The 23,174-nt window shown below is 37.6% G+C and overlaps 3 protein-coding genes across 3 annotated transcripts; 2 read left to right on the forward strand and 1 right to left on the reverse strand.

The window, feature by feature from the left end:
* Positions 1-5,983: 5,983 nt before the first annotated feature.
* Positions 5,984-7,795, forward strand: LOC141698537 (F-box/kelch-repeat protein At2g43270-like). Its single transcript, XM_074503243.1, has one exon. The coding sequence runs from the start codon at positions 6,116-6,118 to the stop codon at positions 7,178-7,180; it is 1,065 nt and encodes a 354-aa protein (XP_074359344.1). The 5' UTR covers positions 5,984-6,115; the 3' UTR covers positions 7,181-7,795.
* A 1,514-nt stretch (positions 7,796-9,309) lies between these two features.
* On the reverse strand, positions 9,310-10,188 carry LOC141696312 (histone H2B.2-like). Its single transcript, XM_074500470.1, has one exon. It carries the CDS (start codon positions 10,112-10,114, stop codon positions 9,467-9,469), a length of 648 nt encoding a protein of 215 aa, XP_074356571.1. The 5' UTR covers positions 10,115-10,188; the 3' UTR covers positions 9,310-9,466.
* A 3,739-nt stretch (positions 10,189-13,927) lies between these two features.
* Positions 13,928-15,120, forward strand: LOC141696121 (protein FAR1-RELATED SEQUENCE 5-like). Its single transcript, XM_074500306.1, has 2 exons — positions 13,928-14,509; positions 14,611-15,120. Exons 1-2 carry the CDS (start codon positions 13,928-13,930, stop codon positions 15,118-15,120), a joined length of 1,092 nt encoding a protein of 363 aa, XP_074356407.1.
* Positions 15,121-23,174: the final 8,054 nt, after the last annotated feature.

Consider the following 23,174-nt stretch of genomic DNA (forward strand, 5'->3'; position numbering starts at 1 on the left):
CTTGCAATATCTGCTTCATTGTAGAAAATAATATTTTTCAATAAATTGTAGAAAACTCATATGAAGGATCTATCTACAACTAATTAAGGCGCACTAAACTATTAACAGCGATGATGCCTGTTAGAGACAACAAAATACATATAACAAGAAGTTATCGTGCCAAAACCATATATTTCATCTACGTGATCCCTCTAACACTCTAATATCTGATTTACTATATTTTTAATGCCTAATATTTGATCGGCAGTAGATATAGCACTCCAATGCCAACTATTATTTTTTTCTAACCTTAATGTTTAATTTAATTTAAATATTTGTCCGGAACCTTTCTTTTTCTTTTTTTTCCAAATGTCAGGAACTTTACGTCTTACACCCCAAGTTTTAAAGGGCAAGAAAAACAACTGAAAGTTAAATAAATTAGTTTCATTTTTATCATAATTGTACTCGTGAATTTTTTAAAAAGATTTAAAGTAAATGTTAATGAATATAAATTTGACAATCTTTCAATTCAAAAATGAGATGAAAATAATTTATCTTGTAAAAATTTCATTCATTTCCATTAAAAAACTCGAAAATAGGTACTTAATATAATTTGCATTCTTTAAATTTATTTTTTCGGACCGCGCGAATCCCGTATTTCTGCCTGGTTAAAAAACAGAGGGATTAAAAAATCTAAATGGCATCCCTTCCGGGTCCTTCTGATGCTCTAAACGGTATCGTTCCCTAGCCATTCAAATATAGTGAATTTAGGGTTTTATCCCCCAATTTGTAACAATCTGATGCTTATTATAATATATATAATGGAACTACCAGATTCTAACAATAAGAATGAAGGTGAATTCCAGTTCAAATCAGGAGACAAGCCATGAAAAGAAGAGTTGTCTCGAGAGAATGAACAATATTACAGATCTGTGAATGAAGTGTAGAGAGAGAATAGGAAAGAAAAGACAATGTAATTCATAAGCTGTCCCATGCAGTACATATTTTGGCATATATAGTCAGACCTTGCCCACTATTACACAAATGAGAAATGATAAATAAAATTATAGTGACTGAGCTATGATTTGTGGTAGTTGGGATCCCTCCACTGCCAACTCAGCTCCACTTGTCCTCTCCTGATTGGTGTCTTCTTCAATGATCGTATCAATACTCCCTCCTCGAATGGATCCTTGACCCCAAGGATCAAAGTGTGGAAAATGTTGCATGATTGTTTTAGCACTTTTCCATGTTGCTTCCTCCCTTGTTGACTGCTCCCACTGGACTAGCCATTGCACCTCAGCATTATTTTGTTTCTTGACAGTCCGGATGTCCACCACTGCAGCTGGGAACTTAATAATAGTAGATTCATCACACCATTGAGGTGGTGCTGCTGCTTTCTGAACGGGTATGGGACCCTGATGTTGTTTCAGCAGTGATACGTGAAAGGTTGGGTGAATTTTTGCCGTAGCTGGTAACTTCAATGTGTATGCAACCTTTCCAATTTTCTTTATGATTTGGTAGGGGCCATAGTACTTGGCTGCTAGTTTAGGATGTCCTCGATTTTCAACTGATTGTTGTCGATATGGTTTGAGCTTTAAATAGACCCAATCATTGACTTCAAATTCTCTTTCGGATCGCTTTCGGTTAGCCAACTGTACCATTCTGTTATGGGCCTTGTGCAAATTCTCCTTCAGCATTGCCAATGTTTTCTCCCTTTGTTGCAAGCTTCTGTCCACAGTTTCAACTAGGCACGACCCTGAGATGTAAGGCCTATGGATTGGTGGTGGTTGCCCATATACCACTTCAAACCGAGTCATTTTCGTGGCTGTATGATAAGTAGTGTTATACCAAAATTCAGCTAGAGGTAGCCAACTCGCCCATTCCTTGGGGTTCTCGAAGCACATATAGCGAAGATAAGATTCCAAGCACCTATTGAGAACTTCTGATTGGCCATCGGTTTGGGGGTGGTACGCTGTGGAGAGATTGTGCCTAACACCTTGTAATTTGATAAATTCCCTCCAGAATTGACTAACAAACACCTTATCCCTGTCGGTTACAATTGTAGCCGGAAAGCCGTGTAATTTGTAGACATTGTCGAGAAAGACCTGAGCTACTTGGAGAGTTGTATAAGGATGGGCCAATGGAATGAAATTAGCATACTTGCTCAATCGATCAATGATTACAAGGATCACCTCTTTGCCCCGAGATTTTGGTAGTCCTTCTATGAAGTCCATAGTGATGGCTTCCCAAATGGTGTTGGGTATTGGAAGTGGCTGGAGGAGGCCGGGATATGCTGCATGATCATACTTACATTTCTGGCAAACTGCACATTGGCTCACATGAGTTGCAACTGCTCTTTTTAAACCCCTCCAGTAAAATAATGTTTTGGCCTTCCTGTAGGTAGCCTCAACACCTGAGTGGCCTCCCTCTTTCGAATTATGCATCCATTCCAATATTTTTTGCTTCACTGTGCTGCTGTTGCCAATCACCAGCCTACCATTTCTCCTCAGTTGGCTATCGTTCCATGTGTACTTTGAGTTTGCGGCTGGTGTTGATTGCAGGGACACTAGTAGCTGCTGGATATTGGGGTCGTTCTGCCAGGTGCCCTGTATCTCTTCCAATAATGATGAGTGAATGTCTGTCATCATAATTGCAAATACTTGTGAGCTGGGAGTGCGAGACAAGGCATCAGCTACCTTATTTTCCACCCCACTTTTGTATTCGATCACATAATCAAATCCGGCAAGTTTCGAAAGCCATTTTTGCTGAAATGGCGTGTTCAATTTGCTCTCCAGTATGTACTTCAAGCTCTGCTGGTCAGACTTGATGGTGAAGGGATTTGACATTAAATAATGTTGCCACTTTTTGACGGCTAAAACCACTGCCATTAATTCTCGTTCGTAGGCTGAGAGTTGCATAGTTTTCTCCGAAAATGCTTTGCTTACAAATGCTATTGGATGCCCCCCTTGCATAACGACTGCGCCCATGCCTTGTCCTGAGGCGTCTGTCTCAATAATAAACGACTTGTTAAAGTCAGGAAGTGCCAGGACTGGTGGAGTCGTCATAGTCACTTTCAATTGCTCGAACGCCGCACTGGCTGCTTCACCCCTATGGAAGGCATCTTTCTTAAGTAACTGTGTCAGGGGTCTGCAAATCGTGCCATAGTTTTTGATAAACCTGCGATAGTAACCAGTTAACCCCAAAAAACCCCTCAGCTGTTTTAAATTGGCAGGTTTGGGCCATTCCAAGATGCTCTTGACCTTATCGGGCTCTGTTTCTACCCCCTTCTCAGAAATGATGTGGCCAAGATAATGGATTTGTGTCGTGCCAACGGAGCACTTCTTTATATTTGCATGGAGGCTGTTCAACTGCATCAACCTCAGCACTTCGTTAAGGTGTTCAAGGTGAGCCTCCCAACTTGGGCTATACACCAATATATCATCAAAGAAGACCAAGACACACCTTCTTAACAATGGTTTAAAAATCGAGTTCATCAAGGATTGGAATGTTGAGGGAGCGTTAGTAAGGCCGAATGGCATTACTAAATATTCAAAGTGGCCGAAATGGGTCTTGAAGGCCGTTTTTTGAATGTCCAATGGATCCATACGAATTTGATGATAACCCGATTTTAGATCAATTTTGGAGAAGAACCTAGTGCCTTTAAGCTCGTCCAGTAATTCCTCAATGATAGGGATGGGGAATTTATCTTTTATAGTGGCCTTATTAAGGTTCCTATAATCGATACACATTCGCCACCTCCCATCCTTTTTCTTCACCAAGACTACCGGAGCTGCAAACGGGCTGTTGCTCGGTCGAATTACCCCTTGTGCCAACAGTTCTTCAATCATTTCTTCTATGACATTCTTTTGAAAGGCTGGGTATCTATAAGGGCGTAAATTGATCGGGTTTGTCCCTTCCTTTAGGGGAATCTGGTGATCAATTCCAGGTCTCACTGGAGGCAAGGATACGGGGTCTTGAAACACAGTATCATATGAGTCAAGTAAAGCAGTTAAAGAAGGGTTTGAGTTACTCGGTATACCTGTTTTGAGATAGGCATCCTTAGGAATCAACTGCAGCATTGAAATCTCCCCATTATGAGAGATCAGTTTGTTGAGTTTTGCTGATTGTAGCCCTTTGAGTTTCTTGCCTGTAGCCCCTCTCAACTTGACCTTTCTTCCACCATATTGAAACTCCATTGCCAGATTTTTAAAATCCCAAAGTACGGGTCCAAGTGAAGAGAACCACTGTATTCCCAACACCAAATCGCTTCCACACAAGGGTAATAGAATCACATCTGCAGAAAATTCAACCCCCTGCATTTTCCATGTAAATCCCCTGATCATAGTGTGGCATTTCAGCTGACCTCCATCTGCGACTTTCACCCACATTGGTGGTATCTCCTCGATTTTGCAGTCCATTTTTAGTGCCTTTTTCGAATCAATGAAGTTATGTGTGCTACCCGTGTCTAATAGTAGCTGGAGGTTCTTTTTCCCATGATGCCCTTCGACTCGCATCGTTTGAAATGCATTTATACCCTCCATAGCTTGTACTGAAATCTGGGCACACTGCAACTCTTCAGCATTCTCAGCCACCTGCTCAACTACTGTTTCAGCCTCTTCGACATCATTCGTCTCCTCCGCTTCTATATGATACAGGCGTGGTTTCTTTCCCCTGCATCGGTGACCTGGTTCATACTTTGCATCGCACCAAAAGCAAATGCCCTTTGCACGTTTTTCATTAAATTCATCTGAGGTGAGTGTTTTTCGAGTGAGGTTTTGGGTAGGGTTTTGGGTGTTTGTGTTTGGGATTTTGTGGTAGGTGTTGGGTGTTAAAAATATGTTAGAGTTCATAGGGTTTCTGGGTGTTGATAGGGTGGGAAGAAGAGCAGCTTTTGGTAAGGTTTTAGCTTTTCTTGCTTTTACACTGGCCTCTTGAAGCTTGGCTAGGCATAGAGCCTGTTGTACCGACCTGGGATTAAACATCCTGACAGCTAGTTGTATTTCTTCCTCTAGGCCCCCCACATAGCAACTGAGTAAATATTCTTCAGGAAGATTGAGCCGGCTTGCTAATGCATCGAAGCTGTCGTGGTAATCTTGCACTGTTCCTTTCTGGCTCAAAGCTTTTAGATCTGCCATGGGATCGTCATAGAGTTCCCCAAACCTGGCTGTTATATCTTCGACATACTGAGTCCATGAAGGCAACACACACCCCAGCCTTTTGATGTAAGTCTGGTGCCAGAGAAGAGTCTTCCATTCCTTATGAATGGCTGCCAACTTCACCCTTTCAGGGTCATTCACTCCATCCAACTCAAAGAACTGTACACATTTATATAACCATGATTTCAACTTCGTTCCGTCGAATCTGGGAAAATCTATCTTTGTGAAGCAAGCAGAATAGTGGGAGTATGGGGTTTTGGTTGAAGTGCTTCGATTGTGAGAATCAGACGACGTTCCGGTGAGATTGAAGTCATCGACACCTTTGCCTTTATCCCCCATGAGGTTGTTAAGCTGTATAGAGACACCCACTATCATCTCATTAAGATCTGATATGGCTTTGACATTTTCAACAATCGTTGCACCTTGAGCCTGATAAGTTGTGCTGAGTCGAGCATTTTGTTCATCCAGCAAGGTTTTGAGAATCATTTCGAGGCGATGAGAGTCAATCGCTGGGTCATCTCCGTCTGCGCTTTTGTTTGTCTTAGAAACCACCATTTTTGGCCGAGAATCGACTGAGCTCTGATACCAATGATGCTTATTATAATATATATAATGGAACTACCAGATTCTAACAATAAGAATGAAGGTGAATTCCAGTTCAAATCAGGAGACAAGCCATGAAAAGAAGAGCTGTCTCGAGAGAATGAACAATATTACAGATCTGTGAATGAAATGTAGAGAGAGAATAGGAAAGAAAAGACAATGTAATTCATAAGCTGTCTCATGTACATATTTTGGCATATATAGTCAGACATTGCCCACTATTACACAAATGAGAAATGATAAATAAAATTAGAGTGACTGAGCTATGATTTGTGGTGGTTGGGATCCCTCCACCGCCAACTCAGCTCCACTTGTCCTCTCCTGATTGGTGTCTTCTTCAATGATCGTATCACAATCTATTTCAACCTAATTGATTTATGATTTTACTGGTATGGCCGAATATTGATGCTGAAGATCTGATAACTGAAGTTCTCCTACGACTTCCGGTGAAGTCGTTACTCCGGTTCAAGTCAGTATCCAAGCTTTGGTTATCCATTATTTCAAGCAACACTTTCATCAAATCTCACACAACCACAAAACCTGAAGCTGATGAAACCCTACTCGTCTACACAAAAGCCGATTATCTCAACACCGTAGACCTGTCCCTCTTCCATCTCGATTCTCTACAATATGTTCCTCATCCTGACGTTAGAGCTCTACCTTCTCTGTCCTCTCCTACTCTTGTTGGTTCTTGTAATGGTGTTGTTTGTGTTTCCGTCCCCGAATATTTGAAAAACAAATGTCATGATAAAATCCTTATTTGGAATCCCGCAACTAGAGAATCCAAACTTATTCCCCCGCATAACATACCCTATCCTGTAACTGCAGGATTTGGTTTCGATGATGATTTTAAAGTTGTTGTGCTCGGAAGAACGTGGAAATGTGGTGTATCTAACTATGTTGCCAAGGTGTATTCTGCAAACATGAATGCTTGGCATACGGTAATGCCTAAACCGACTGCTATTACCAACCGCAAAAAATCGAGTTTCGATGTTTTTGTGAATGGGTTTCTGTGTTGTCAAAAAAATGGCTGCTGTTTGATGGCTTTTGATTTACACAAGGAGGTGTTTACTTGGGATATTAAGTTTCCTACAGAATCTTGTACAAGTGCTTGTGTTACCAATTTTAAGGATTCAGTAGGTGTTGTTATTAACTGTAAAGTGAAAAGGTTGAATCATAAGATTGACTTGTGGGCATTGGATGATGACGAAGTTGAGGCATCGTGGACTTTAATGCTAAGTATTGATTTAGGTTTGCCAGTATGGTCTGTTTGTGGCTACTTCAATAGTGGTGATCTCATACTGTTATGCTCGGGTGCTGATAATGTTTGGGTTAAGTATAACTCTGATAGAAAAGAGGTCCAAAAACTCCCAAATTTAGTTTCTATGCGGGGAAGTATTAGGTATAAAGAGAGTCTGATGCCAATTGGAGGATCAAAATGAGTCAAGTGGAATGCTAATTTGACGGTAATTAGGAAGCAACAATTATTCTGGTTATGCTTATCAATGCATTATACTTTGCTGGCATAATACTTTCTTCTGATAAATAATTATCATCTCTTTGGATACTTGATTTATAATGTCTGGTTTCCCTTATGTTTAGGCTTTCCAAGTCCTACATGTTAATTTTAAATTCGTATGTTATACACCTTGCTCGTATCGTACTAGGAGTGGATAGTTTTAATTGTTAAACATTGTAAACACTCTGTTTTCTACTGCTATATTGTACAAGTTTAAGACTGAAAGAAACATCCATATTGATGTCCTTATGTACATTATGTTTTTGAGCATTATCAAAGAGAGTTATTAACAGGGAAGGGGAAGGGGCCTTTAGAATTTTATGGAATTATCAATAGGTTAGTTGTCTTTCTGTACAACATATGTTTGAGCCTACAATGGGAGAGACCTGTTACAGAAAGGGGGAAGGAGCTTCAAGTTATATTGAATTATCGAGGCCAGTAATATTATGTAGTTGTTGGCGTATGTTATAGAGTTTTATTATATAATTTATGTATAGAGTTTTGTTATATAATTTATATAAGTATAATGATTGATAAACATTTGTGTATATAATGACAAAAAAAAAGCAATCAATTTCTTTAATATGAATTCTTGTGATGAAAAATGATTTAGGGGAGTTTGAGACTTTGAGCTGGTTTTCTGGAGTTCCAGTAACGAATCCTAGTTTTAACGTATCAGCTAGAGATGTTTAAAATAATGGTAGTTCTGATCTGTAACTATTTCACTAACAAGAGAGGAACATGGATGATCAGATGAGGAACATTAGTAACAAGGATGAATGATGTTAGTCACGGAGTCATAGGTAGTGTTAGATTCCACGTACCGTAGCTGAAGAAGTTTAAGCCTGGTGCTAAATTTCCAGATATAACAGTAGCTGCATAAGGATGAGTCGCACATTTTGTATCTGATATGCTTAAATATAGATGATAGCTTTAATACCTTACTTTTTTTGTGCAAATATGACTTGAGTGAAGAGTAAATGCAGAAAAGAAAGAACAGGAGAAATGCAGATGCAGGAACTTGTGATCTGAATAGAAGCTATCAGTACGTAACTACGTATTTAGTTATGAGTACATACTATCAGAACGTATTTAGTTAGGAGTACACAATTGAAGTTTTTGCAAGTGGATGCAACATTTAAAACAGTACAATCCTGGGAAACCTTAGGACGAGTCTTTCCCACAGAGAGGGGCGGAGCCTTGAGCAGAAATAAATATAATTAGCAGAATTAGCAGAGTATGTGCGTACTGAGTTTCCAGTATATAGATAGTCGGTGTAGAATCTAAATTTTGGGACTGTGGTTATAAGATATAAGATAAAGTAAGTCCTTGTCTTTAATTGGTTGGATTAAGGTTACGGAATTTAGTGAGGATTTTTTATGTAGACGACGTAGTTTGAGTACCCAAATGCTCAGCGAGCACAATAGACTATGTTGAGACTATCAATTTTATTATGATGTTGGAAGACTATGTTGGCACACAGAATAATGAGGGTACAAACTCTGGTTGGTTCTTGGGACGGCATTGTTTGGGGGTATATTCCCCAAACAAGAATGCTAAGGTAAAACGTAACACGAATTATTCTTCGTACAAGTTTTCCCCCAATGGGTTTCTGTTGCAATACAGACCTTGGTGTAACCATTTTTTATCTGAACAAGGTGTTAAATTGTGCAAACAGGTTCCTTTTCCGCTGAATCTGACTATATTTGTACTCGCATCAGCAACTTTAACGATTCTGTATCCGTCATTACAACAAATTGAATGATAAGATTTGTGACATGGGGGTAATGAGGAATGTCTTTGTGGATTTGGAGTCAAAGACATCATGGACTTTAATGCTCAGCATCGATTTAGACCTGAAAATATGGTTTGTTACTGGCTACTTCAACAGTGGCGATGACCTCATTCTATTGTGTCACGATAACTAACAGTTAATTCAGTGCAACAGACAGAAAAGAGGCCAGTCATTTCCCAAATATCAAGTACAAAGAGAACACGGTTTCACTAATAACCGATAGAGATATATCAACCAAAATGAAACACTTTGTCAAATCCAAATAAGAAAAACAACAATATATCACAAAATTACAAAGACATTGTCACAAGTTAAATAGAAACTGAACTTCTACTGATCACTGCTAAATAGGTAACACAAGGGACGAACAAAGATACAAACAAGAGAGTGATAAAATGGATAGTCTAAAACTAACTAGGGTTTGGAGGATCCGCCAGAAACATATTGAACATAGTTAGTAACAGCCTTAGCCCCTTCAGCCACTGCATGCCTTCCCAACTCCCCCGGCAACACCAATTTCACAGCGCCTTGAATCTCCCTCGACGACATCGTCATCCGCTTGGTGTAATTTGTCAGCCGTGCCGCCTCATCAGCCAATCTCTCAAACATATCAGTCATCAAGTTGTTGACAATTGTCATGGCTTTGGAAGATATCCCCATGTCAGGATGCACCTGTTTCAGAACTTTGTAAACATACCTTCTATACCCTTCAACGCCAGTGCCAGAGTTTCTTCTCTTCCTCTTCTTTGTTGTCGTCTCTCCTCCCCTCCCCTTTTTTGCCTTTTGAGCATTTTTATTCCCTTTGTTGGTGGGAAGGGTCTTGGTTGCTTTCTTTGGCGTTGGTTTTGGTGTTGGTGCTGGTGATGGAGTTGTGACTTCTTGGATTTGTATGTTTCTAGAACCTTTCTCTTCAAGAACTTGAGGTGTTTCTTCTTCTTCTCGTTGTGGCTTTTGCTTAGTTTGTATAATTGAGACTTGAACGGTTTCTTCAATGACTTTGGTGGTGGTTTTCAGAACTGCTCCTACCGTCTTTTTCTTCGGAGATTTCTTCTTTGGAGCCATCTTCTCTTCTTTGAATTTTTTTGGCAGTGACTAAATTGGGGAGGGTGTGTTTGTAGAGGGGTACTCTCTATGTATTTAAGGGAAGTGAAAAATGGGCGTTTTTACCGAGAATTTGAAATTGCATGGTAAGTGTTGATGAGACTTTGTGAGAAGTGGCCACGTACAAGGGACACTTGGCGATTTATGTGCTACGTGGGGGGTTAAAAATACACTGCATGGAGGTAAGGAGGTAGCGCAAACAAGGTTAAATGGTCTTTGGGCGGTTTTAAAGTAATTTACAGTTTATTTGTATAATATTTTATTAAATATAATATTATTTTTTGAATTAAACAAATTATATTAAAAAAAGTTGATTAGACCAAAATCATGTTGTTTACAAAATTTTAATTGTTATGTGCATATTTTAATCTATTTCAAAAAATAAAATATAAAGAATGACTATTATGAATTTATGATACTGCAACTGCATATATGCATAAATGATTGATAGCATATACGAAAATTGAAGTGATGCGTGCCGGAATCTTAGGGCCTTTTTATTTCAACTGTTTTCAGAATTTTTTTTAAGAAAATTGGAAAAACTAAAAACATGTTCAAATGTAAAATTTTCAAAACAGGGAAAAATAGAAAACACGTTAAACACCTAATGGACACAAATATTTTTATATTTTTATTATTTTTAACTTTATATGTCCCATTAACAATTTTGTAAGTTTACCTAAAAAGTTAACAAAAAAATTTAGTCAGTAAACAACCAATATACTACTAACTTAACTTATGAAATTTATAAATTTTCAACACTATAATACATCTTTTTAAATTAAAAAGTATAAAACATATTTGTAATAAAAAAATCAAAATAGTTTAATTTAACAATTATTTTGTTAATTTGACTAATATTAATATTTACATTATAAGAGGGAGTTTAATAATATAATAACTAATAACTTACATGTTAGAAAAATAAAGAAGGGATTCCTAACTAGAACTTAGTTATGAGTTATTTCGTAAAATATTATTCAAAAAAAATTTATATAATTATTAATTGGATTATTTATTAAAGCCACAAAATGGATTATTTATTAAAAGCCACAAAATGATATATATATATAGTCATATAATTAGAAAGTTTCATTATTCAACCTATTTTAGAAGACTATTTTATAATTTATTTGTCATATTTAATTATATTTTAACTAAAAAAGTTGTTTTAAACATGTTAAAGAAATATGTATATACAATTAAATTGTGAAATTTTTAAATTGTTTTACGGGATGCTCTTCTATATATTTACACAAATGATCTTGTCATTTATTTAATATTTTTAAGAAAATAGAAAATAAATCATATATTATTTTAGTATTTGTAACACATTCTCTCAGTTTTCAACAGTTTTCTTATAAATGAAAATTTTAGAAAAACGGAAAATAGAAAAATGGAAAAAAAATCTACAAGTAAACAGCCTCTTAGCGCTTAAGCGGTGGATTATACTATTGAAGTAATTATAATGTGTGCAGCTAAAATGGGGCTTACTTTTTCTATCAGCAGTTTTTACACCCAAAACACTTTTCAGAAAAACAGCTATTGAATTTTACCAGACAGTTTTTTAGCTGCTTTTCACCAAAAAAACTGTTGTTGTTATTGCCAAACACAACCTAAGATCATTTGTCAAGTCTTTTCCTTGCTGGACGACACCAGAATCCTCTGAACTTGTGACTCTAAATTTTTCACCTGAATCGTTCACATACTTTCATCTATTAAAAAGTACTTTGATTTATTAAAATATGTTGCAATATTTGTATGACTTTTGAACATACACGTATACCTCATTAAATTATAAATGAATATTATTGGTCATATTAACATAGCTGATAATACGTCATCTGCTAGCTCGGTTGCCAGCTCAGCAAAGAGCAAGAGAATGGATGCAAGTGAATTGGACGGAGGGAAAAGTTTGTTACAAAATAATACAAAGCTCTCACACACACAATCAAGTGGTCCACTCTGTTAGACTCTTTCTTTGTGATACACATACAGAATCATCTCTCTTATCACTAATCTCTCTCGATCCATCTATCATATCATCTGCCTTGTTTTATTCTTCTTTACTTGTAATCAGTATCTAGTAGTACATTCTTGATTGTAAGATGAAGTATTGTGATTACATTTTTCATTAGAATTTAGTCGAAATCTTAAGATGAATATTTCAGTAATTCTTACTTCTATGTGCACCTGATAACATGGTGTCAAAGCGAGGTCAATTCTTGATAAAGCCTGCTAAATCGAAATGAATTCACTGATCAGAAAACTAAACTAAATCGTAAGATCTTTACTCGTTCTCAATCTCTGAACTGATTAACTGTATAAATTGAGTTTTTTATGTTGATCTAAATCGATTGATTGTTAATTCATCGTCTTCGTATTAGAGATTAGTTTGATTCTAAACTGATATATTGTGAGATCGCTATTGATTGATTGAGAGTTCTTTCACTAAGATGGAGTTGAATCAGGATCAAAGTACCGTATATTATATACACCTTCATATCACACAGGCATGAAACTTGTTTCCGTAGTGTTTAATAGATCTAATTTTACAAACTGGAAAAGATCGATGACTATAGGTTTAACAGCTAAAAATAAAATATCATTTGTTAATGGAACTTTGAACAAACCTGAGAGTACTGATGAAACTTACTAAGCTAGCAGTAGATGTAATTCCATGATAATTGGATGGATAATTACTACTCTTGATCCGTAAATTGCTGCGAGTATTTGTATATCGATACGGCTAGAGAGATGTGGATCGATCTTGAGGAAAGATTTGGTCAAGTAACATCAACGCAGGTTTATGTACTACAACAAGAGGTGCATCAAATTTCTTAGGATAATATGTCTATAATTGAGTACTATACACAATTGAAGAAGGTATGGGATGAATTGGATAGTTTAAAGCCTCTGCCAGTATGTGAGTGTGGTCTTTGTACTTGCAATCTATCACAGAAGATTGCCCCCTTATCCCCAGTAACCCAACAGCCCCCCTTCACCACACAAAAAATCAAATTACACAACAAAAATTCTACTCTCCAAGTGACCAAATTAGGCGATTTTGGGGCATTTTCATCAAGAAATTCAAGTACTTTTGTCAATTCAAGGTATATTTCTTGTCTTAAATTTCACATTTTCATGGCGGATAATTTATTTGCTCGTATATTTCGTCATAAACGTCAAAATGAAAAAAAAGAGGCTATTGATCATAGTTTACATCTTGATGATTTAAATACTAGTGAAGAACCTAAAACCCCTGTATTTGTTGAAGATGATGATTTTGTAGATAGAAATGAGGAATTTATTAATTTAGATGACGATTTGGTTGATGTTGAAGATGAAAATGATGAAAATGAGGTTGAAAATTATAATGATAATGTTGAGGGTGAGGATGAAGATGATAATGTAGAGGATGCAAATATGTATGAAAATGTTGATGGGGGAGTTCCATATTTGAATCAAATATTTCAAAGTGTGGATGAGGCCGGTCATTTTTTTAGGGCTTATACTTTACGAAATGGACTTGCTATTAAAATATAAGCGATCCATCGTAATAAAGACAACGAGATATATGGTCGTTTATATGTTTGTAGGATTTATGGAAAAAGTGTCGTCGCCGGGAGTAGTAAAAATAAACGGCACAGAGAGGTTCTTCCTAAAAGTGAGTGCAAGGTGAGGATGTATGTCAATTATCAAAAGAAAAAACATCTTTGGGAGGTAACTAGCCTTGAATTGGTACACAACAACGGTCTTATTTCCCCTAGTAAGATGAATTCGGTACAACACGAAAGACATGTCAACACCGCTACCCGTAGTTTGATTAAAACGCTTTATGATTCGGGGGTTCGTAATTGTCAAGTGATAAATGTGATTGGTAACATTCATGGAGGTAATAATAAAGTCGGTTTCAATGTTCAACATGTTAGGGTGTTAAGAGACGAGAGGAAGAAAAGGTTTGAGATTAGTGACGCCCAAGCGGGGTTGGACTTTTTGCATAGGTTGAATGAAGAAAGTGGTTCTAAATATTTTATTAGGACCGAAGTTGATGAAGAGAATCGTTTGAAGTGTCTAGTATGGATTGATCCGAGATGTTTAATGGCCTACCAAAATTTTGGTGATGTTGTGACTTTTGATACCACTTATCTGACAAATAGATATGCAATGCCATTTGTCCCATTTACCGGAGTCAATCATCATTATCAATCGGTGATCTTCGGGTTTGCATTGATGCGGGATGAACACGCGTCGACTTTTAAGTGGATTCTTCGTACTTGGCTTGAAGGTGTGGGAAATAAGCCTCTATTAACTATAATCACGGATCAAGATCAAGCCATGACAAGCGCTATTGCGGTTGTACTCCCGAATACTACCCATTTATTGTGTTATTGTCACATTATTCAAAAATCCCCGAGAAATTAGCTCATTATTATTCGGCTTTTCCGAAATTCAAGACGGACTTCAACCATTGTATTTATAAATCTCCCACCGAATGTATTTTTGAGGCTAGATGGGCATCATTTGTAGAAAAGTATCACTTGCAAGAGCATAAATGGTTAAATGGGTTATATGAGTTGAAGCGCAAGTGGGTTCTTGCATATACTAGAAACACATTTTCGGCGTTTCAAAATAGTACATCGAGGAGTGAGGGGATGAATTCTTTCTTTGATAAGTATGTGAGTTCGGCAACGGGTTTGAAGGAATTCATTGAAAATGACCAAAAAACATTGGCAAGGAAATTCATGAGGGAGAAGGAAGAAGATTATGTCACCATTAATCTAAAACGTCCCATGAAAATGCATATCATATTGGAGTATCATGCTTCTTGTATTTACACTAAGGAAATATTTAGAAGATTTCAAGATAAATTGGTTGAGTCTTCAAAATACTTTGTTGGAAAAGACCGACGAGCTTCTGAAGAAGGGGAGAGAATAGGGGATGTCTTTACGTACTATAGCTGTTAGAGGCCCATGTCTGAGCCTACGAGAAGAAATGTTTATTTTGTGGCATTTGAGAAAGCAAGCTTTTTGGGAATGTGTATGTGTAGAATATTTGAACATTCGGGGCTACCTTGTAGACACCTATTGGCGGTCTTCACTAAGAAACGGGTTTCGAAAATTCCCCCGTATTACATAAACTCGAGGTGGACAATGCATGCCAATAGAGTTGATGGTGTGTTGCCTTACGATTTGGATGTTGGACAAAGTCATAAGATGAACTCAACCGATCGAATTAATAGCATGACAATGTTAACCATGAGTTTTTGTCAAAGTAGCTTTGTGTTAGATATATTTGATAATGTCATGGCTAATATGTCTTATGTTTAGCTTTCAGATCTTGTGTGAACAGGATAGATCAGTACTTAACTGTTGATCAGTACTTATACTGGAAGTCAGGACTTAAGGATATCAGTACTTATATTATCAGGAGATAATCATCAGAAGATAGATATCAGAACTTAAAGTGCTGAAGGACGATCAGATAAGGACAGTAGCTGATTAAAGGAAAGAAGATAGAGATAAAACATAAGAAGAGATATGCATGAAGAAGGAATTCCGTGAAGAATGGAATACTTGGAATAGAAGATATCTGATTGATATATTTTAGGAAGCAGAATTATATTCCATATCAATTAGCGATTATCTTGTAACTGTGTAGTATATAAACACAGGCATAGGGTTTACACTATAAGTGTTATCATTATCGAAGTTATTATTCAAAATAACCCTAGCAGCTCTCGTGATATTTGTTCATCACTGAGAGGTAACAGTTCCATATTGTAACAGAGTTTATTATTTCAATAAAGTTTGTTTTCTGTTACTCAAGTTCTTTAAGTTCGATTTGAGTGTACTATACACTGTATTCACCCCCTCTACAGTGTGTGTGTGACCTAACAATTGGTATCAGAGCCTATCTGTTAACTTACATACAGTTAAAGATCCAAACACAATCATGTCGGACACAGAAACTCCAACTAAGCCTACCACAACTGAGGAACCACCAAAGACACAAATTCAGAGTCGGTATGAGACCATCAGAGTCCCCATACTGAGACCATCTGAATATCCCATATGGAAGGTAAGGATGACCATGTTCCTGGAAGCAACAGATCCAGAATACCTGGATAGAATCAAGGAAGGTCCTCACAAACCAACCAAACTCGCTGTTGCAGTTGCAGGTGAAGCAGCAATGACCGTACCAAAGGAGAAGAGTGATTATACTGCTGAGGACATAGCATCAATTGCTAAGGATGCTAAGGTACGACACTTACTGCATAGTGCCATTGACAATGTAATGTCAAACAGGGTAATCAACTGCAAGACTGCTAAGGAGATATGGGATGCTCTGGAAACAAGATGTCAGGGAACTGACACAATTAAGAAGAACAGGAAGACAATACTCACTCAAGAGTATGAACACTTTGACTCAAAGACTAATGAGTCATTGAATGATTTATATGATAGATTTGTCAAACTTTTGAATGATTTGTCATTGGTTGATAAAGAGTATGATCTTGAAGACTCAAACCTTAAGTTCCTGTTAGCTCTTCCTGAATGCTGGGATTTGAAGGCAACGACAATAAGAGACAACTACAATCTTGATGAAACAACTCTTGACGAAATCTATGGAATGCTCAAGACACACGAGCTGGAGATGGAACAAAGAAGTAAGAGGAAAGGAGGAAAGTCAAGGACAGTTGCTCTTAAGGCTGAAGAAGAATTCCCCAAAGCAGCTTTCTCAAAGAAAGACAAGGGTAAAGCTCTTTTCATAAAGTCTGATACTGAGTCATCAAGTTCTGAGAGTGATGATGACTCAGATTCTGAAAGCTTGCCTGAGACTGATGCTGATGAGGAGATGATGAAACTGTGTGCTCTTATGGTGAAAGGAATCACAAAGATTGCATACAGAAAGTTCAGGAAGGGAAAGAAGTTTCCCAGGAAACGCATAAGTTCTGATAAGAAGAATTTTAGAAGATCTGAAGGAAGAGGAGGAAAATCTGACAGAGGAGATTACACCAATGTTAAATGCTATAACTGTGGTGAGAAAGGCCACATATCTCCTGACTGCAAGAAGGTAAAGGGTGACAAAGGCAAGGCTCTTGTCACAAAGCAGAAAAGCTGGACAGAAACCTCAGACTCTGAAAGTGAGGAGAACTATGCATTAATGGCAAATGCTGATAAAGAAAGTGCTGAGAGCAGTTCTGAAGCTGCTGAAACAAAGGTACCTCAGACTACTTATGCTTTTCATACTGATGATATTAATGAGTTGAGAAGATATCTTAAAACCATGTTTGTTAGCTATAGAGATCAAACTTTAACATGTGAAAGATTAACTTCTGAAAATCTTGCATATAAGAAAAGAAATGATTTCTTAGAAAAAGAGTTAGTCATATTCCATCAAACTCAGAAGGATAGAGATGATGCTTTTTATGTTAGGGATGATTCAAGTTCTGATTCGTCAAGTTCTGATAAGCCAAGTTCTGATAGTGCTGAAAATCTAAATACTGAAGAATCCAACTCAGAGAGCATAGTTTCAGGGGGAGCATCAGAAAATGAAAATGAAGATAGCATGGATCATGGGGGAGCATCCAGTTCTAGAGAAAACATTCCATCTGCAAGGAAGTGGACAAAATCACATACACCTGATTTGATAATTGGAAATCCTGATGCAGGTGTCAGAACTAGAACAGGTACTTCAAATGAGTGTCTATACAATTCTTTTCTCTCTCAGACTGAGCCAAAGAAAGTAGAAGAAGCTCTTCAAGATGCTGATTGGGTGCAAGCAATGCAGGAAGAATTGAATGAATTTGAAAGAAACAAAGTCTGGACCCTAGTGCCAAGACCAAAGAATAGATCTGTTGTTGGTACAAAGTGGGTATTCAGAAACAAAACTGATAGTGATGGCATAATTACAAGAAATAAGGCAAGGCTGGTTGCAAAAGGATATTCTCAACATGAGGGAATTGATTATGATGAAACATTTGCACCAGTTGCTAGGTTAGAAGCCATAAGGATATTTTTGGCTTATGCTGCTCACAAAAAGTTTACTGTCTTTCAAATGGATGTGAAAAGTGCTTTTCTCAATGGAGAATTGGAGGAAGAGGTATATGTTGAACAACCTCCAGGTTTTGTAGATACCAAACATTCAGATTATGTCTACAGGCTTGATAAAGCACTTTATGGACTTAAGCAAGCTCCTAGAGCATGGTATGAGACTTTAGCTCAGTTTCTTCTGGAAAGTGAATTCAACAGAGGGACAATAGACAAAACACTGTTCTACCTCAACCATGGAAAGGACTTACTTCTGGTCCAGATTTATGTTGATGATATCATTTTTGGATCTACAAATGACAAACTTTGCAAGAAGTTTGCCAAACTAATGCAGTCAAGATATCAGATGAGTATGATGGGGGAACTTAGCTATTTTCTGGGCCTTCAAGTCAAGCAGAATGAGGAAGGCACTTTTATTTGTCAAACCAAGTACACCAGAAACTTGCTAAAGAAATTTGGAATGCAAGATTGTTCAAGTGCATCCACTCCAATGGCCACTGCAACAAAACTGGATAAGGATACCGGTAAATCAGTAGATATTACTGACTACAGGGGTATGATTGGCTCTCTACTCTATCTAACTGCTAGTAGACCTGATATCATGTATGCTACCTGTCTTTGTGCAAGATTTCAAGCAGATCCAAGAGAACCTCACTTAACAGCTGTAAAAAGAATCTTTAAGTATCTTAAAGGAACAGCTGCTCTGGGATTATGGTATCCTAGAGAATTAGATTTTAAACTAATAGGTTACTCAGATGCAGATTTTGCAGGTTGCAAAATTGACAGGAAAAGCACAAGTGGAAGCTGCCAATTTCTTGGAGACAGATTGGTTTCTTGGTACAGCAAGAAACAAAAGTCAATTTCCACATCAATTGCAGAAGCAGAGTATATTGCTGCAGGAAGCTGTTGTGCACAGATTCTTTGGATGAAGAATCAGTTACTGGATTATGGGTTAACATATTTCAAAATCCCTATTTACTGTGATAATCAAAGTGCTATTGCTATGACAGGTAATCCAGTTCAACACTCAATGACAAAGCACATCAGCATCAGGTACCACTTCATCAGGGAACATGTGGATGAAGGTACAGTGGAATTGCATTTTGTTCCCACAGATCAACAGTTGGCAGATATCTTCACAAAACCATTATGTGAAGCTACTTTTACAAGATTGGTAAATGAACTTGGAATGGTTTCAGGTTCTTTCTTTAAATCTGCTTAGACTTGTTCTGTGTTATCAGACTTTATGCTCAGTATTTACAGAATTAATATCATTGTGTATTCTGTGTCTCTTGATAAATGGAACGGTTTTTCCTTGAAACAAGGCAACTGGGTAAGTAATCATTCCTGTTTTCTTGAGCCCAGTAACTATCCGTTATTACTGCATGTCTGACAGGTGTCCAACGGTAACATTTTTTTTCAGAGTATAAGAACAACAGAGAGAAGATTTCTTTAATCTTTTATTTTCTTTATACTTTATCTCTCTTTTTACTTTTACTCTATTTCTCATTCTTTCTCACGTTGGTTTTTCATACAGACATTATCTCAAACACCTAACAGGCATACTTGAATCTCAATATTTTTTCACATGGCACCAAAGGATTTAATCATTGATGGAGCAAAGTTTGTTCCAAACAACTATGCTGCAATTCTTGATCATGCTGAAGCTCCATCTGAATTGCACTTTGTGCAAGATCTTCTTGCACATAGTGAGGTTGGGTACGCCTTAACTCAGCCTGAATTATTTTTAAGTCAACAAGTTCTGCGGTTCTGGAGGACTGGCATTTTTTATGATGGTGGTAAACGAGGAACTCCCAGTATTATCTTCCAAGTGGGTGATTCATCCTATGTAGTCACTCCTGGTACAGTACGAAGAGCTTTACATCTTTCAGAAGATTGTACCTTCTCTATACCAGAGGAATCAGAACTTCGGGGGTTAATGACTGATTTGGGATATGAAAAGAGTCTGACGAAACTTGGACAGTTGAAACGGGCTAATATCAGAAGAAAATGGAGTTTCTTCTTCGATTGCATCACCAAGGCTTTTGGCAATAAGTGTTCAAATTTTGATGCTATTCCCATTATGAGTCAGCTTTTATTGGGGATAGGATGACAGAGGATCGAGATGTTATTTATTTTGCTAGATTCTGTCAACTTATTTATACGTATTGTACTTCTGAACCCCAGTTAGTCAGCACTCAAACCCCACCTTTTAAGGTTGCCAAAAGGTACTTTAACGACCTGATAAATTCTGACACAAAAAAATCAATGGTGAGACAATTACAGATTCCTCAGTCTGTGAAACAGATTCTGGTACATGCTGATCCTGCTACTTACAAATCTGTTTACTCAAATGTTCAACCAACTAACCATAACCAAAATCCATCAACCTCAGTACCTACCTCTCATTCTACTCAACCTACCCTCAGAACTTATCTCAAATCCTATCTCTCCACTTCACAGACTGCTCAACCTTCTTCTTCAGCACCTACTGTGAAGCCTACATCCTCTAAGCCCAAGAGAACAAAGACGGTTTCTCACACACCTCAAAAGAGGAGGAGAATTACTTTGAGAGATGAATCAGATTCTGAGGATCAGATTCCTTCTTCAGAACCTGTGGTAAATGAAGCTGAGAAGGCAACTTCTCAGAAGGATTCTGCAATTGGGGGTTCTAGGCTTCTCAAGAGGCTTAGACGTATGACGGTTCCTGAAACTCCCAAGGAATCCAAATCAACAAGGAAGTACAAGAAACAGAGGGCAAAAAGGCCAGTTTCAGATGATGAGGAGGAAGCAGCTAAGGAAGGGGATCAGGAATCTCTGATCTCACAAGACAAGGAATTTGCTCCAGTCACTTCTTCTCCATCAACTCCATCTCAGGAACCTGTATCTGACAAGGCTAATTCACCTTCTGTGTCTCTTGTTGATCCAGGCACAAGTGCTGAAATTGATATTCAGAACCTGGTTGTGCCTGAAATACTTTTCTTAGAAGCTCCAACAGCAAATAATCCTTCCACAACACCTGTTACTGATGCTGTTCAAACTCCTGAGTTATCACTAACACCTTCTCTGCATCAAGATGCTGATGATCAGATTTTAGGTGAGCATCAGGATATGGTTGTTGATCAGAACTTAATATCAGATCAGCAATTAGAGGATGCTGAAGCCTCCATTGCTACTCACACTGTTGTCTTATCAGAAGATACTAATTCTCTAAGTTCTGATACTGCAAATGTTGGAGATACTGGTGAGGCTGCTACAACTGTAGATGCTGATGAAGCAGGTCCTTCAGGACATACTCCTCCACTGACTCTTCCTAAGTCTGAACTGGTAAAGGAGTTTGTTATTAGGGATGCACCAGTACCTTGGAGTGAAACTCCTGCAGGTCAGGAGTGGACTAAGGAATGGAACTCAGTTTCATGTGTTCCAAATGCTTTACATCTTGCTGAGCACTTGACTAAAGCTGATGAAATGTTACATTCTGATGATTTTAAAACCCAGCTTAGAGTCACTGCATTGAGTACTAAACATCTACAAGGTCTTCATTCTAACACTCATGCAGAGCTACACAAGATTCAGGAGAACTTTATCAAACAGGAACAAGTTTGGAAAATTGATAAGAAAAAGTTCTTCCAACCTACCATTGACAGGGTTGCTTATATTGAGAAAACTCAAGAGAAGCAACAAGCTCAGATTGATCAAATTTTTGACAAATCAAGCTTCTCAGCAATCGCAACTTACTGAAATCCAGACCTCAGTGGAACTACTTATCTCTCTTTTATTACCTGCTGATGCCAAAAAGGGGGAGAAGGTAATTAAGTCCAAATGCAAAACCAACAAGACACTGTAAGGAAAGGATGATGGAAAAGATGACCAAGGAAACTCTGGAATGGGTAGTGGTCATAGTCAAGGTAGAAGGTTTACATCAAGACAAGATAGTCACAGAACAAGTTCTGATACTGGGAAAAGAATAAGTTCTGCTGCTGGTAAAAGGATAAGTTCTGATGAACTTCTAGATCTTGATGAGGAAATGTCAAGACAGTTATTTCTTCAAGAAAATCCAGGGATGGACTTGGAAAGTTTAAAGGAAGAAGAAGCCAGACTTAAATCAGAGAAAGTCACATCTAAATCTGAAGCTTCTGGTAAAAAGTTACTTCCAAAACCTAAAGGCATTGTGATCAAAGAAAGGATACATACTGAAGAAACTTTGGCTAGATCACAACCACAGATAGATCCAAGATCCAAGGGTAAAGAAAAGGTTGGTGAACCTATCAAGCCTTATGTACCTCCTGAGGAAAAAGAAATTACTGATGGAAAAGATGATCTTGCTCTGACTTCAAGAAAAGTTCTTAAAACAACCTCTGACATGGCTCAAGTTGTTCAGAGTCAAGAAATTGTAAGTTCTGATATTCAGAAGAAGCAAGTAACCTCTGACAGTGCTCAAGTTAACTTGATATCAGAAAATAGATCTAAAACACTCCTACCAGGATTCACTAAAGCAAAACAGACTCAATCTTTGAAGACTACTCCAAGTGGTTTTGAAGCAAGAGTAGTTACTGGAAAGGAAGCTAGAGATAAAACTGGATTGGGAAGTGCTGATGAAAGAAGAGTACACAACACTACCGATGATCCGACTTCTTTGAGTGAACCAGGTATTGGAGCAACTCCTGAGAGATTGAATCAACTAGAATCTGTACAGATGGTTTACCATACCTACTTGAAAGAATACATCATGTTGTATTTCATGACAGATGGTAGGGTTTATCATATAAGACAAAATGCCATTCCTTTGAAGTATTTTGAAGAATTGGAGCATGTACTTTTCTTACTTCAAGTGGATGACAGAATAACAGAGACTGCTGCAAACTACTTAAAAGAACAGATTCAGAGACAGAAAAGGCTTTATTCTGTTAAGTCTGACAGCAGATATGTTCCAAAGTACAGAGATCACAATGGGGATATTGTTGATA

Source organism: Apium graveolens, chromosome 11 (genome assembly GCF_009905375.1).
Source record: "Apium graveolens cultivar Ventura chromosome 11, ASM990537v1, whole genome shotgun sequence".
Classification (NCBI taxonomy): Eukaryota; Viridiplantae; Streptophyta; class Magnoliopsida; order Apiales; family Apiaceae; genus Apium; species Apium graveolens.